The sequence below is a fragment of the Rhinoderma darwinii genome, chromosome 6, assembly GCF_050947455.1.
Source record: "Rhinoderma darwinii isolate aRhiDar2 chromosome 6, aRhiDar2.hap1, whole genome shotgun sequence".
NCBI lineage: Eukaryota > Metazoa > Chordata > Amphibia > Anura > Rhinodermatidae > Rhinoderma > Rhinoderma darwinii.
In genome coordinates, this window is record NC_134692.1 from 21406019 (window position 1) to 21423573 (window position 17555).

General features: G+C 36.8%; 1 protein-coding gene across 1 annotated transcript in view; it reads right to left on the reverse strand.

Annotated features, from left to right (window-relative positions):
• Window positions 1-17555, reverse strand: part of NEB (nebulin) — a 156666-nt gene that overhangs the window by 28637 nt on the left and 110474 nt on the right. Inside the window, exons 106-121 of the mRNA XM_075831032.1 lie at window positions 16987-17091; window positions 16463-16567; window positions 13729-13833; window positions 12762-12866; window positions 11232-11336; window positions 7581-7685; window positions 6519-6626; window positions 6262-6366; window positions 6069-6173; window positions 5158-5262; window positions 3978-4088; window positions 3484-3594; window positions 2063-2173; window positions 1445-1546; window positions 1258-1362; window positions 465-563 (exon numbers count right to left, since the gene is read on the reverse strand). Coding sequence (XP_075687147.1) covers window positions 465-563; window positions 1258-1362; window positions 1445-1546; window positions 2063-2173; window positions 3484-3594; window positions 3978-4088; window positions 5158-5262; window positions 6069-6173; window positions 6262-6366; window positions 6519-6626; window positions 7581-7685; window positions 11232-11336; window positions 12762-12866; window positions 13729-13833; window positions 16463-16567; window positions 16987-17091 — 1692 coding nt within the window. The remainder of the gene's footprint in view (window positions 1-464; window positions 564-1257; window positions 1363-1444; window positions 1547-2062; window positions 2174-3483; window positions 3595-3977; window positions 4089-5157; window positions 5263-6068; window positions 6174-6261; window positions 6367-6518; window positions 6627-7580; window positions 7686-11231; window positions 11337-12761; window positions 12867-13728; window positions 13834-16462; window positions 16568-16986; window positions 17092-17555) is intronic.

A 17555-nucleotide genomic window follows, 5' to 3' on the forward strand; every position in this document is an offset into this window, starting at 1 on the left:
GTGGATGTTGGGTGTTACACCTGGAATATGAACAGTTAAAGGACAATACACCAGTGTGAAAAAGGCCTTAGGGTGTGTTCCCACATTCCATTTTAGTGCTGTTTTTGCAGATATTTTTTTTCCATTTGTTTTGCCACTTTTTAAGTTTTTTCTAATTACAGTAAAATCTTTAGCTATAATAGCAAAAGTTGTGGCAAAAACGGCATTTATTAGTAGAGTCTGATGAGATCTAATCATAAAATGAATTACTAATACTGGTTGCATGCTTTTCCATGATTGGCCGAGAATTATTATTATTTTTTTAATTTGTTCAAATTCAATTTTTATCATGTTTTAAAGGAGAAAACTGCAATTTTATGGAATTTTAAAAATCTTGCAGAGAAAAAATAGAGCACAGGCAATGCACCACATAAGTCACCCTATATATTGAAAAACCAATGCATTGACGAACATGCTCATCTTACATTACTAGTGAGATCATTAGCTTTCTTAAGTGTCCGCATCATGGGAGTGTCATAAGATGCTGCTCCGTGGCCCCACAGTTTTCCTTTGGCATACTCAGCCTACAATATGCAGCAAAACATTGGATTAGTAAAGCATGTTAGGTCTCCTCCAGCCTCAGAGGACATTGGAGTATCCATTGGCCTAGCTCCTCTGAATATGGATGAAAACAAGGCATGGTTATACAAGATAATGCTTTTACAATTATTAAAATTTTTGTAAAAAATTGTTACGTTTTGTTTTGTAATTTTTTAATTTGTCCACAGTCCAGGGGTTGCCTCATAAGTGGTAATATCCCCAGTAATTACCAGTTGTGATCTAGAGTTACATACACGATTGGAGATAAGTACAATAGGTTTCCTTCAGATAATTAAACTTTTTTATTTTATTTTTAGCTTGTAATTTCAAATCAATGGCCATAGACGAGCAGACTTCCCCCATTAGATTATTACAATTTTAATGACTGAATTTCCAAGAAATCTACAAATTCTTTGAACTACAGGGGCTTATAGCCAATCTGCTCAAAAGTTCCATGAACACTAAGATTCAGTTGGGATAGGAGTACTTTGTTAACGTTCTTAGTGTCCCAGGGAGGGTGGTAGGGTAGATGCAGATTTTCCCACCAATAAGTATATTTTGAAATGTTTTATTTGAGTGATTTGGGGTCACAGGCCAAATGTGTAAAGTGTTCTTTAATACGTTGTTTTCTTTTTATTATTTTAGTGGCCAGGGTACAAATGCCCCATTAGGTCTTACTTGGCTTGTAAGTTTGGACACCTCTTGGGCTAACTCAATGTCAGGTCGTCCCAGGGTAGTGATACCACGGCCAGCTTCTTCTTTAGCCTTTGCTTTGTACTGGATCTAAAAGAGACGTGGAGCATGTTATATTATATTACACACATGTAACCCTGTATCATTAACTATATAAAAACTGGGTACTCACATTGCTGACCAGCTTGGCCACCTCGGTTGCTTTCTTAATGTCAGGTCTATCGACAATAGAGGTGTAGTTGAGGTTAGCTTTGGCATCTTTCCTGTATGACACCTGCAAAATTAATTTACGAGTCATTTTTCCATATTTGGCTTTCTATCATGCAGAACATTAGATAAATACAAAAACATTATAAACTATTAGTCAACTTTCTATGTACTTCTTTACAACATTGTCTAAATAGGGCCGCGCAACAGGAGATCAGATTGTTGTCTTGGCCTCTTGGAGCCACCATTAGTGGTCAGAGTAGATAAGACTACGTAATATGGACTCCTCCAGGTAGAGAAGTCCTTGCATGCGGAAATGTCATTTGCCTGGCCAATGTACCTTGCAATACAATTTTTCGAAACATAGGTATATATACTATACAATCAGCATGAACTATAATCCTACAAAATCTAGCGCTGTCTTCATCATGTAGCAGTCAAACTGGGGTGTGTTGGTGATGATCAAACTATAGACCCCTTCTGCCTATATATATTTTTCATTTTTGATAACCCACCAGGACCACGTTTACTTTATATGTAGCATATAACCCACAAAATATGTTGCATTTTATCATTTACTCACATTACTTTGGGCTTTGGCAACTTCCATCGCATGTTTCACCTCAGGTGGTTCCTGCATGATGGCATAGTTGGACTTGCCCTTATCCTTCTGGAACTTTTCTTTATATTGTTTCTAAAAAAATATGGATTACACAAAAGAAGATAAAAAAAACAATTGTGTAATTCAATAAATATATAAATCAGTAAATTTTAGGATGTCATTCTTCTAGGTCCTTTAGTTAATAAATAAATATCTATTAATGTTTCATCAAGACAACCCCTTTTTAAAATGAAGCCGTTCCAGCTGATCAGCAATCCCCGGGGGAAGCCGCATCTGGCCATACATTTCTCTTCTCAAGAGTTTTTGAAATGATAAGTCTTTGTTCACATCTGGGTTCGGTATTTTCGTAGCTCTGCTCCATCATAGGAGCAGAGCAACAAATATACCAGAAACACCGGATCTGTTGCATGATGGACACTGGCCGACGGAACTCATTGACTTTAATGGGTTTCCGTCGGGTTTCCGCCATGGTTTCCGTCATTTTACCAAACAAAATAGCGCAGCATGCTGTGCTATTTTGTTTGGCATTTTTTACTGCTTCTGTGACAGAGACCCCTTAACGGAGCCTCCAATGCAGATAAAAACAAAGCCTAATTCAATGGTGACAACCGATATGGCTGCACTTCCCTACGAAACGGCAATATCTTTTTAGTGAATAAAACTTAATTACCAAACTTTGGTTGCTGATCTACTAATTTATGAACATGTTTAAGATTTGGCTGGAAATCCTCTATAAGATTTGACAAAGATGGATCACCTTAGTGCCAGGTCGGACTGGATCACCAGAGAATCCTCTGGTGGGCCCATGCTCCGACACGTTTATGGTCCAGCAGAAGGCAATCCCATTTGGAGCTGACTGTGGAGCCAATCACTTGCCACTAGGGTCCATTTTTTTAAAGGATGATTTACAAATACCCTAATAGATCTTATTAATGATATGTCCTGTGTACAATGATAACAACAACGATTACAATACACAGGTTCTGTATAGATGAAGGACAGGCACGGTGTAACCATCCAATGCCGCCTTGGTGGATGCCCTTGGAGTTGGTCACATGCATAAAGGGGCTGTACAGGAACAGTGTCCCACCTCTTCACAGGTTGTGTGCAGTATTGCATCTCAGCCCCATTCACTTCAGTGGACCTAAGCTGCAATACCAGACACAAGCCATGGACAGGTGTGATTCTGTTTCTGGAAGAAATCAGCCATGTTTTTCTAATCCTGGACATCCCCTTTAATATGATGCATATGTTAGTGGCCGCTAAACAACCCCCTGAAGTCGACTGATTAGCCCTCCACACTAATAACTGTTAATAGTCATAATGGTCTCATGACTTCCACTATTTATTACAATCACACTTTTGTAAGATGCCATGCTCACCTCACTAACAATCTTAGTCACTTCTTTGACATGAGCCGTGTCTCGTGTCTCAGGCAGGGTTGTAAATGTGCCATGTTGCAGTTGCTTCTTCCCTTCCTCCTTGTATTTGTTCTGGAAAAAAAAAAAAAATACAGATTTCATTTTCTACCAGTCAATTTTTCATTGTTGATTTCAGTACTAGCTGTACACATCTATATTTAGTTAGCTCCCCCTAGTGGTGACTACATATAGACAGAATGATACCATTTATCAAGTCAGAAAATCAGAGCTCCGCTATTCTGTCATATTTTGTGATCGTTCTGCACAAAAGTTTCATTATTTTATTTTGGATTGAATAGAAATTTAATTGCAGTCGATTGTTACCATGATTGTTACCAAATCTAATAAAGACATTTCTGAAAAAAATAGAAGTGTTGTGCATTAGGTGGAGGTCTTAAGTGGTGCCCAATCTGAGCTTTTCATTGTTTGGTGTTTGGCATCTGGCAGGAACTTACATCAGATACAAGAGTGCTGACCGATTTAGCATGGAGGATCTGAGGTGTATCTGAAACAACTCCAAATTCTCCTTGGTACGTTCCTTTTTCATATCTCTTCTTATATTTCACCTGCAATGCCACCAAAATATCAGTTATATTACATAAACTGCACCAGTGGATTAGAAATGCACAGAACTCTTAAGACTTTTAAAGTGAAGACGCCGGTGATCACTTTTTTTTTATAAATCTAAAAAGGTCTAAAATGTTGGGCTATATATCTTTATAGTGGTTAAAGTCCAGTTTTCCCTGATACAAAGCACCAAATCCCCTACAGATAAAATAAAACATACTGTCTATGCAGGGGATTTACAGTTTTGGATTAGAATAAACTGTGACCGCTATAAAAAATAGTTTAAGAAATTAATCAGCACAGAATGTTGGACATAAAATTACATTGTGTTTGAAAGGTGGGGAATCACTTTAAGACCGAATATTATGAGACGCATCTTTACAGTCCAATATATTGAAGGATGAAGAATTTAAAAAAACATATAAACTATCTCAACTTAAACTACATTAAAACAACCTTTTTTATTGGAAAGATAATGCCCGCCAATATAATATATGTATATGTGTGCAATAAATACAGCATTATATATATAAATCGTCCATTAAAGTTTATGGACAAATTTTGGGCGACGTTGTTATTTTTCTTGCATGTATTTTGGGCTATATATAATTTTTTTATTTGATTCAATTTTAGTTTAGATCAGTGTTCAGGAAATCACAGGAGCCACTGGAGATTGACCCCGACTATTGGATTTCACAGTGAATGGCATTATGCAGCCTGCTTTGTATTGGACTCCATGCAGGCTGCAGAATGTAAAAAGGTTCAGATTTAAAAAAAATAAACAACAACCAAAAAACAAAAACTATTTCAAAAATTATTTTTTGGGGACCAAAATACAGGCAATAATTAAAAAAATATAAAAATAAAATATTGCCCCAAAGGTGTCCATAGCCTTTAACAAATCTAAATCTATGATCTTGAAATTTACTACCCTGATGCTTTGCAGTAAGGGAAATATTGATACTGGACAGGCCTTCCCCCAACTTTAGATAAGAGTTTTCAATCCCTTAATGTTAATTTCTAAATATCTAACAATCGAATGAGTTGATGTTTTTGTTGATTACTTACATTACTGTTCATTTCTGCATTCTTGAGGGCCAGGACAGTATCCATGTCGTCGGTGACTGAGAGCTTGCATCCTTTCTGGAACTCTCTATCCAGTTTGTATTCATACTGGGAAATAATGTCATATGTGATTTAATATGAAAACTGATATGGAGATGATAAGAACTGACATGCAGATAGAGGCATAGTGGACCCCAATACAAAATTGGTACCAGGTCCCCCCAAAAACATCACATGCAAGGAAATACACCTTATTGGACCAGTCTAGCTGCTCATTGATACAACTGTTGACTTTTATTGCATATGGTGCCTTTGGGTTCTCATGGGTACCTGGACCAGGGTATGACTATATACCTGTAGTACTGCATGTATAAAGATATTTGTTAAAAGTACTGGCTCCAGCTGAAAGTGGGCATTTGGGCTACAAAGTCAAATTAGGCCCATTGTCTACCCCACCATTAGCTTTGACCAGAACACCATGGTTCCCCCGAGCCCAGCGGACCCTGGCATCCGCTAATGTTTGCCTGGTGCTCAGGTTGGTCCTGATTGTTGACAATACAACCCCCGAAAGACAATAAATCATGATATTTTTTTAAAAATTTCCTTCCAAAATTTCTCTAATTTTTCAACAGACTTAGGACTTCCTGTAAATTTTTCTCATTCGATACTGAATCAGATATCGTATGAGAAAATACATGTGCAGCAATGTCCACGAACAATATTTGGAATGACTGTCCATGTATGACCCTTTAATGACCAGTGTTCTCATATTGGATCACATTGGGGGGGAAATTGCCACATGTAAGGACCTGTATGAACATTTGGTAAGCACTAAAAATTAATGAAATCCTTTAATACTGAATAATGGACCGGTATTATGTTGTCTAGTCGTCTCCAAGAACTAAGCCGCTTACATCACTCTGCTGCAAAGATGATTTCGCATTTTGCAGAAAGTCGGGTCTATCGACAGTCCATTGCCATTGAGCCTTTGTGGCTTCATACTTCTTCTTGTAATCCAGCTATACGAAAACAGGAATAATGTAGAGGATCAATGTCCAGATAGAGGAGACGGGGCTTATAATGAGAGCTAGCATAGCGACAACTTACATTGCTAATGGATTTGTAGGCTTCTTTGGCCGTCTTGATCTGCACGGCATCGCCCACCATGGTACAGTGCCCTCTGCTCTTCTCATACAGTTCTTTATATTTCAGCTGTGAAAGACAAAATCAATTACTGATCGATATAATTATTGTCACTTGTGGTCAGCTTCAGTTCGGAGAAGAAGGTGAAGTCTGTTCCTAATTTCCAGTCCATTATGGACGAGCTATAATTCCAGCTTGGCTATTATCAGGTTATTACTTACCTCACTGATCTTGTCTTTGACCTTGCGAGCATGTATCAGTGATGGCGTGTCGTGGATCGTGGTGTAGCTTTTGGCCTTGGCTTTGTTCCAATCCATTTTGTAAATAATCTGTAATGTCACATCAAAAACATTAGTACATATGGAAAACCCAATTTCTATTACATCAAATAACTAATCCGAATAGCTTAGTAACAGAACCGGGAAGATTTGTTGATTACAGATTGCAGGGACAATTATTTTTCTTGTTTAAGAACTTCATATGGCGACTGCAATTTAAAAAAAAATAAAACTGCAATACTGGTGTCTTCGAATTTTCCAAAAATCCTAAATTTGAATACTTTCAAAAATGTTATTATACACAATAGAGTCAAACATTAGTTTTGTTGATGGGTCACATTCCAATATTTCCCCCATTAGACCATGGAAGCTGAAATACTAAAAAACATTATGGAAAATTTATTAATACTGGCACATTTTAAGGGCGGTGCACCAGAGGCACCAGAGTCACCAGTGTCAGCGCTGGACCAGTGGGCATTTCAAAGGGTAAGTACCTTATATTATTAGTATATAATTATATTTGAATTTTTTTTTCTGACCTTATGTAAATAATCTCCTTCCTGTATTAAATCTAGGTACTCTTTCCTGCCATAGACCAGCACCATTAACCCCGTCACCATCCCACACCATCAGGCATATTAGTTGTTAATTCCTGCAACCAACATAGATCATCATGGATAATGGATATTGCCATTAACCCCTTTATCACCCTAGACCACCAGAAATACTTGGTATTTCCAGCTATACCACGATAAGCCTTTAATGAATATTACAGGTATAGTATCACTAATCCCCTAAACCATTCCATTCCAAAAATATGTTTGGTTTAGTACATGTAAAAAGTTGGCAAAGTGAGTATAATCAGAGGGAATTTCGCCATGTCCAACATGTGTGGAAACCCCCTTTAAAAATACTTCATTCGCTCTTGGTGAGTTCATATACCTAGGTAGTCTATGGACACCATACCCCTGTCTACTTACAAGAGGAACCTATCACAATACTCACGTCACTGCTCTGTTTTCCGGCCTTCTGAGCGCGGTTGTGCTCGGGGGTGTCTATGACTGACGTGTATTTGTCTTTTCCCTTTTCATAGTTCTCCCTGTACTTCCACTATAGAGAGAAGCACACAGTCATATACACCAGGCTCAGCAAACACCCTTATTTTGTTTTATTATACGCATGAGGCATCTAAATATTTATAGGTGTTTTCTGTTTGTTTCGTTTCAGTTGTTTTGTAGTATACAGTATAGTATAACATCAGGTAGTATATAATGTAGTATATTAGAATTTGGTATAATGTGCTATAGTATAGTATAGAAAAGTTTAATGTTGAGTACAGGGTATAGTGTAGAATAATCTACTGTAGTATATAATAATATAGGAACAGGTAGTATATAATGTAGTATATTGATATATGGTATACTATAATGGTAGCAGCATAGCATCAGTTAGTATATAATAAAGTATATTAATATGTGATATGGTATAATATTATATAGTATTGTGTAGTGTATTATAGGGTCATTTAGTATATAATAAAGTATATTGATATGTAAACTAATATATTATAGTGTAGTATAGTATGATCTAGTCTATTATAACATCAGTTAGTATATAATGCGCTATGGTATAATATAGTATAGTGTGGTATAATATAATTTAGTGTAGTATAGGGTCAGTTAGTATATTGTAAAGTATATTGATATGTGGTATAACATAGCATAGTGCAGTATAATATGATCCAGTCTATTATAACATCAGTTAGTATATAATGTAGTATATTAATGTGTGATATGGTATAATATATTAGAGCGTAATATATTACGTATAATATAGTGTGGTAGAGTATAGCATCAGTTAGTATATAATGAAGTATAGTGCAGTCTAACATAGAATAAGTTACCATTGCACTGTAGATGATAGTCAAAACAACATGTTCTTACTAAATCTACATATATCTTATATGACTAAGTCAGAAGACCATCAATCTTATGCAGCAGTCCAGCTGAAGCATTCCCACACCATGCAAAACATAGAAACGTCTACCACGGACACCAGACCCTAAATATTCACATCTATAACAGAAACGGACAACTTTTCTGAAACAAATAGCATGCGACCTGAGGGGGTGGATGTGATCGCTGCGCTCGGGGGTTTTCTGCCACAATGTTTAATTAAATTGACAGAAATAATGGCGTTCTCCCCATGTCTCTGAACCCCGATGGATGTGCAGTGCTACCTGTCTCATCCCATTCAGACTGAGGATTATTTGATTGTAGTTGTGCAGTCTCTTCACTCCCACGTTAGATCTCCTTAGTGACAAAATGACACTTGCCTGTCCGTGTGATCAGTCCAGATGAGATTTCTTCTACACAGAAGCTGTTACTTATCCGATGAACTGAACAAGTGGCAGAGACATTGTGCACATCACGGTAAGCGGGGCCTGGTCGGCACTACAACGATCTGCTCCACCAGCGAGGAGGATTACATCGCTCATTGTTCATTATGTAACAGGTGACATTTGCAGTTAGACCTGACCTCCGCATACATTGTGCTGATTGGGCATTCTGAGCCCTCTCTATACATCATGTGGTCGATATATTAATATACCGCATTGGATTGGGATGGATTTTTGATACATGACATTACAATTAAAGGACATTTCCCCTTTAAAAAAAGTGGAAATATAATTCCCTATCTTGTCGACTTACGTGTTCGATGATCTTTAAGGCCAGGATAACACACGCAGTACCAAAAACTGTATCAAAACTGTGTGTGTGGGAACCCAGCCTAAGGTTATCATGATCACCTAGACCAAATCTTTACTAAAAAATAGATGGACATTCAGGTTTAAATCCCAAATATTTCCACTATATTGGGTTATAGAAAAATAGTGTCTTTATTATTTACAGAAACAGCATCACTCTTATCCGATATTGCAGTTTTTGAGTGAATGGGGTCGACTTGCAATACCAGATATAGCCAGTGCAAGTAGGGTGGTGCTGTTTTTTGGGGGAAATAAAAGTAGACCTTTTTCTGATCTCATTCAATCCCTTTAGGATTTAGGACATAACATCTACCAGACAATCGTTCAATATGTAAAATTAGTATTATCTGAGCATATATGTTAATATGGAGAAACAGGGAGTGTAGACAGTAGGCTCTTGTATCTACAATATTGGTAAGTTCTAACTCTGATTATACCCTCAAAATTGGTCTTCTAGGATTTTTTGATGGGGCTCCTAGACATAGGACTGGTACGTAATGTATTTTGGCACTCTTAGTTTGTGGCTTAATTCTAAGCGAAATTCTTGTTATACGTCTCAATGTACCAAATTGTAGAATATAATTGTAGTATCATTTTTTATTTTGATTTATATATATTTTGGAATGTAATATGACTAAATGGGTTGTTGGGGCTAACAGGACGGCAATCAATCTTTTTTCCTAGGATGTTTTTGAGCCATGACCGGTATGACAGATTCACTGTCAAATGCAACCCAAAAAAATCCTGTTGGATCCCAATGACTTATAATAGGGTCCATTAGGTTTCCGTCATGTTTCCGGTGATATTGACAGATGTTTTTGAGACTATGCTATTTTTTGCTCTCAAAATCACCAGATGCTCGGCGGAATGGAACGAAATGCCAATGTGAACAGAGCCTTAGAATCATTTCTGTTAAAAAGGTTGTCCAACATTAGAAAAACATCCCTGCTTTCTTCCAAAAACAGCACCACACCTGTCCACAGGTTGTGTGTGGCATTGCAGCTCAGCCCCATTCGCTTCAATGGAGTTTAGCTGCAATACCAGACACAACCCCTGGACAGGTGTGGCGCTGTTTTAGAAAAAAGCCGCTTTTTTTTCTCTAATCCTGGACAACCCTTTGTGAAATATATACACACAGTTGCATTTAATATTACAGCATTTCATTTCTGTAGTTATTCTAAGATTAATTGCATCTAGTCTAAGAGTGTGGCATATTATTGCTGTATTAGTCCGCAGTATGGCAGCATTCTTATGGGTAAGACGAAAGCTGCTGCTTTTAATATTTGACATAGCGTAAAATGAAACACGTCTTTTCACTTTTCATATTACCTGACTCCACATACTGGTGTTGTAAATTGCCCGTAACATATCTGGCCTTTGAATTTCATTGCATCCATGTTGGAGCAGCCTCTTGGCGTTAGATTTGTACTTTTTCTGTTCATGCAAAGACCAACGGGGTACAGAAAAGACATGTAAGACAGCACTAGATCCCTTAAAATGCATACGAAGGGATGTAGGCGGAGAAACTCCATGTACTAAGGTAAAACCTGGCAAACAATACCATTTTTGTTTTTTTTTGTTTTTTGCTATAGTTTTTTTTTATATTTTTTTAACCTTTTTTTTTTATATAATTTTTTTTTCATTAATGTTATAATTTCAGATCTGTATATTTTCCTTTGATCCGGTTTCTAGCCTTGCGAGGAAAGTTTGCCATGTTTATTTCAGAGTACATAAAGCATTCTTTAAATGCTCACTCAAATATGTTTGAGACATTTGAGTGGCGACCACATATGAAAATAAGACATCCTAGCCTGAAGACACCCTACACAGACGAAGGACAGAATGGCCACCAGCCACGATGTGCCGCCACTACCGGGCAACTTCGTTACCTGACTAATCTGTTCACTTGCACTTTTAGCCAGAAGGTGTCTAGGATCATCCACCACAACGCTGTAATGTGTTTTCTCCTTCTCATATTCAGCTTTGTATAATTTCTGCTCAGAATAGCACATTGGGTTATAGTTTAATAGCAGCATATTTTTCAGATAATTTTTGGGATTTTAAGATAATAATTAAAAAAAATGATATTAATAATATTTATCTGGACAACCTTCATGGCACTCGTACTTCAGAAATGGAAAATAATAATAAATAATAATAAAAAAAATAATCATCATTATTGTCATTCTGACAATAATGCCCCTGATGCTTTGACATTTATATTAATAATTTAAAAAAAAAACCACATATGTATGCATATAATATTCTCAATAATTTTCAAAATAATTTTGTAAAAAAAATTACAATTATTAATAGCAAAAAATTCTTAACTGCATAAATCATATTACAATATCTGTAAATCCGGCTTTCAAATTGCATATAAATAATAAAATAAAAAAAGCTAAAATCCGTAAAAAAAACTTCTAATTGCATATAAATAATAAAGATAAAATTCTAATAGTTTACCTAAAACCAAAGTAAAAGAGAAAATAAAGACATAATTAGTAATTATAGTCTATAAATCCATACATTTAACTCAATCAAATATGTATGATCTACATTTAAAGTGACACGGGCTGAGATGCGACTAGGAGTTTGTAACTATTACTTTCATTCTTTTATATTGCATAAAAGGATCAGTAAATGTTATATCTAATAAATAGCTATTGCATAAAGTAACATATTATCCCCTTTATATAATAGTTAAGTAATAGCTATAATATAAGTGTCAGGCTTATAGCCCAATTCGCATATTTTTTTGTATCATTTTTGTATGTATAATAATGCATTATTATTATTTTTTTTTTAAGGTGGTACAGAACTACCCCCTAAACTTGTATTCATGAAAATAAACTTTAGGCCATGTTCAGACGTGGCGGAATGTTTCCGCTGCAAATGTTGGTGCAGATTCGGGGCAATTACGCAACTAATCTACACCAACATTTGCATATTTGACAGGTAATTCAGACGTTGCAGATATCACAGCGGACTTCCCGCAGATTTCAGTTTTTGCATTGCAAAGGCTGAAATCTGCAATGAAATTCCGCTTCTTCTCCGCAACATAATGTGCATGTTTCCTAAAAATGTATAGAAAGAAATGTAAAAAACGGCTGCTGCAGAATTCCATTGCGGACTGTCCACAGCGGAATGCAACTGCAATTCCGCTACGTCTGAACGTGCCCTTAAATAACATAGTATCATATAATATAATGGAGTAAAGGAAATATGTATATATATATATATATATATATATGTATGTGTGTGTGTATATATATATATATATATATATATATATATATACATACATATATATTTATTTAATTTAACCAGCAATTAGCATCTTATGGTCAAAGGTTCATTACTGGCCTTAAGGTATTAAACAAAAATTCTGATGCCCATTTTTTCTGTGGTCGCCGTACCTCGTTTGCCAACTGAGTTGCGTATTTGAAGTGGTTAAACAGAGGAGTATCGGCAGTGTATTTGAATACCGACTTTGTCTTTTCGAAGGACTCGCGGTACTTGTGCTGAGGAATAAAGGAAAATAAACAGTTAAAAGGAAATAAGTTTTTTCTATTATCTTAAATATTTTATCCTTCAAGATTCTAAACTGCAATGACTAAAGTATTACAGAGCTCTGCTGTGCAGAGGATGCGGCTGCTTTTCTCACCCAGAATACCGGCGTCCTCAGCCTATGGGGGAAAGTGAATTGTGCACAACACACCGAGCCCGGCTATAACTTCATAAAAAAAAATATTTTTTTAACCTGCCTCCCTTATGATATGGGAGGCAAAAATAATCTGAGCTAATAAGCTTTTCAAGTCCTGCTGAAGGGGGTTACAATGAATTGGGGGTACTATGTATTTTCTATGGGGCCCCCACTGCTACTGGCTTTGCCCCCTGATGCAAATGGCTAATGTTTGCAGCTTCCTCTAGGATAGACATGGTTATAACATTTCCTCCGTATATAGTAAGGAATGATTTCTGTAACAAGCCCCAAATAAATGCTCAGTGGGAGATCAATAGTTTTGAGGCTAATGTGAGGCACATTGTAGGGCTGTGTGGCACTACCAGGGAGGGTGGCTGTGTGGCACTCCCTGGGAGGGGGGGGCTGCGTGGTAGTACCTACGAGAGGGGCTTTGTGGCACTACTGACAAGGTGGGCTGTGTGGCACAATCTACAAAGAAAAGAGGGCACTAAATATATGGGGGCACAAAATCTGGGCCTAACTTCTATATGGGGGCACAAAATCTGGGCCTAACTTCTATATGGGGGCATAAACAGGGCTTAACTTATCTCGGGGCACTGAGTCTGTGTCGCCCAAGGGCCCACATAAACCTGGAGCCGGCCCTGTTTACAGCCATGTCAGATATATGTCTCTATACTTACTCCACTGTACAGTGCTTTGTTTTGTCCTGCAAGAGTAAAATCAGGAGTGTCCCAGGCGTAGCAGCCGATACCCTTCAGCCAGGTCAAGTCCTCTTTGTATTTGAACTGCAAGTAAAAATACATATGATTAGCATTTCATTATCAAATAGTCATTACTAATCATTAATAGTCTTCAGCCACAAAACGGGGGACTCGGAGACTTTAGTTACATTAGGGTGGCATATGCCGCCTTAAACCTCATGCACATAAATTTAAAGGCTATGCAGTCCTTTGAAAGTGATTTATTTTTATTTTCTTTATAAAATTGTCAGTCAGTGTGTTTGGTGCAACTTTATAATTCGTTTTTATCAAAAATCCTTTTTTACTTTTTGGGATACAGCTGCTTTGAATCCTGTATACAGAGCAGCTGTATCTTTTGCTAAGACCTGAATCTGCAAGTCCTGTGCACCTGACGGGTTCAGTGTCAGTGGGTCCTGCATATCGATCCACCTGGAATCTGTCACATCTAAGTTATGAACTTAGATGTGCAGGATAACAGGTGGATCCTGCGTGTCAGAGACCCGCTTTCACAGAACCCGCCAGTCCTGCGGACCTGACGGGAGCAGGATTCAGAAAATGATACAGCTGTTCTGTATACAGGATACAAAGAAGATGTATCTCAAAAAGTGAAAATAATTTTTAATAAAAACGCATTATAAAGTTGCACCAAACACACTGACTGATTTTTTTTAAAAATAAAATAAAATAAATGTCACTTTCAAAGGTTTACATAGCCTTTGATACAGATTTGTACTAGATAGATTTGTAATATGGTGGCCATACACTCCCTTGGGCCCATACTTTACCTCCACTGGTCCATTTTTTCTCATGGATTTATATTAAATCGGTGAGAAAAAAATCGAGACATGACCTATCACATGCCATATAATGGAGGTAATCTACCCTGGAAGTATTGCTTCAGGAGGAGAATACAGTCCTCATGGAAGAGTGCCTACCGGTCCATGAGCCCTAATGTAAGGCATTCCCGATATAGTGAAAACAGAGACAAAACCCTGTATCAATGTAAAAGTCGGATTTCTAACAGGTCAATACCTATAATGACATAAATCAATTCGCTCTTTTGCACATCATAGAAGGTCCTCTATGAGCCAGATGGAGAGTCGCATTATGTTAGCCGTCCATTACATGATCACCGGGGGTTTCTAAAGCTGGACCTGCGGCGATCAGGTGATTATCAGGCCGGCTTTAATTTGAAAAGGGAGGTCTCATGAGACAACGTCTACAATATGAATGAAGACATTCATTTATATTTGAATATATATCAATATATATATATTAATATATATATATATATATATATATATATATATATACATACATACATATATACATATATATGTATACATACATTTATCTTTTTATTAGATTTTTTTCATTATACAGAATATAACAACATAAGTATTGTTACATGTACAGACAGTTATTCAGAAATACATTGGATGTCAATTAATAATTATTATTATTTTATTAGCATATTATGAGATATAAACAAATCATATCATATTTTATTATTATTCCTTTGCTTGAGCTTTTGTTTTTTTACTTTTAAGCATTTTTTTACAACGTCCTGTTAGTCATATACTTATGGTACGATCCAATCAGCCTAACAGCTCTTCAAAATGTAATTTTCTCTATTTTAATAAGCTTTTTTTGTGAAGAGCTTTTATCCTCGAGATGATCACATAAATAGTTCCATGGACCGACCGGCCAGTAGTACGTTCTATATTATTATATTGCTTCCAGACATCAGAGGCCTGGCTGAGGCTCAGTTCACATCTCCTTTTTCAGTCATTCACTGATGTATTCTTTGACGTGCCTATAGGCCCCTGTGCACTAAGCGTATGGTAAAAAAAAAGTGTCCTTATGGAATATGCTGAGCCGGTATGTGTTGACATATCTATTTTATAACTGTATAGAAAAGCGTTGTCTACCACGCTTTTCTATGCAGGCGGACGCAGTAAAAAGCTTATATCATGCGGTATATGTTTTTGTTTTTTTACAATGGGTGTCAATGGCCTACGTATGCAACTGTATGCTCTACAGTGGGACATGTTGGAGGCATACGTCAGAGGCATACATGGGGGAATACTCCCGACATATAACTGATGTGCCTGAAAAACTAGGTGTGAACTGAGCCTAATGCTGTTTGGATGGATGAGTTATGCTTAGTGTCTAATAATAGTATATAGTAGTCGTATATAGTAGTGTCTATAGGTGCCCTCCTACACAATCGGAAGACTTCATGGCTGCTAAGAGAAATCCTAGGGCATCTAACCTCACTCAACTAAGAAAGCAGCATTGTAAAACCATTGTCCCCATCTAGCCCCTACAAAAGTTTTCCTAATTACTATATTTTAAAAAAAATGTAATATTTGTCTTTGTTCCATGAGGTGTATGTAGGGCGATGGTCCCCAACCTGTGACTTCACTTTCAATGTTAGGACATGCTGGGAGTTGTAATTTCCCAACAGTTGGCCGCCACGGGTTGGAGATCACTGATGCAGATTATGGACTATTGTACAAAAATAAAAGCACAATTCTAATTGGTTACAATAGTCAATGGAAGCCCAATGCAAGATATGATCTCCCTTGTAAAAACAAATTAATTAGTACCAACAATACCTTGTCAATGGAAATGATGTAACTATTAGTAGTATGAAAACTGTTCTACTCACATCACTAACTGAGTCTGTAACGGCACGATGATGGAAGTATTCGGGGCGGTCGGGGATGGATCTCCAAGCACCCAACTGGCTCACATACTTCTCTTTATATTTTACCTAAAAAAACAAACAAACAAACAAGGCAAATATAAAATGCGGGACCATACTGGAACAGGTTAACACCTTTCGCTGCCACAACAATTTTTATACTTTTGACATACACAAAAAAAACTAAATTATACAATAAAAAACAAATCATATTTTACCCCCATACCCATATATTTTCTGAAAGAAGACACCTGCCACGTTGTAAAATTGCCATCCTGCTACTTGACTTTAAACGAGTGCTGGACCCAAATATTACACCTAGATCTTTGAGTCTGATATCATTTGAATGCAAATCATTCTGGACACCATCTAAGTTGTAGTCCTTATATTCTAGTTGCAGCAAGCATTTTTAGAGTCGCCACGACATTACATACGTCCTTGGCAGTGAAAAGGTTAATATATTGAACCAAAGGTATTTCTATACATACGTCACTGATGTCGTCAGTAACCTTGCGATGATAGACGATATCCAGTGCGTCTTTCACGGTATGGTACTTGCCTTTGGCATTCTCAAAGGTTTCTTTATAGCGCAGCTGAAAATTAGAAAAAAAGAAAAAATCATAATTTAAATATTATATAAATGATTTAATTCATATTATTAAATAATAATGTCATTATTATGATTAATTTGTTTCGTTATTTCCCCTTGAAAATAATACCTGATACATGATTTTTCTAATTTATTAATTAATTGTTGTTACATTTATATCAGATGGCATGAATATCATTATTTATGGCAAAGTTGCGCTTAGGGCCTCAATTTTACACAAATTTGGGTTCATGGACTGTGTATCCTTCCAATATGTCCAAGAAATCCAGACTCTGGCCAATGCCCATGCGGCCACCCTGCCAGTTGAGGTTTAATTACGTATTTGTTTACTTTTTTAGTACCTTATGATCCTCTGGTGGGCCTAGGCCCTGACACAATAATGGTCCCCAAAGGACCAGCAGAAGACAACCCCATTTAGAGCTTGATTTTGGAGCCAATCATCTGTCA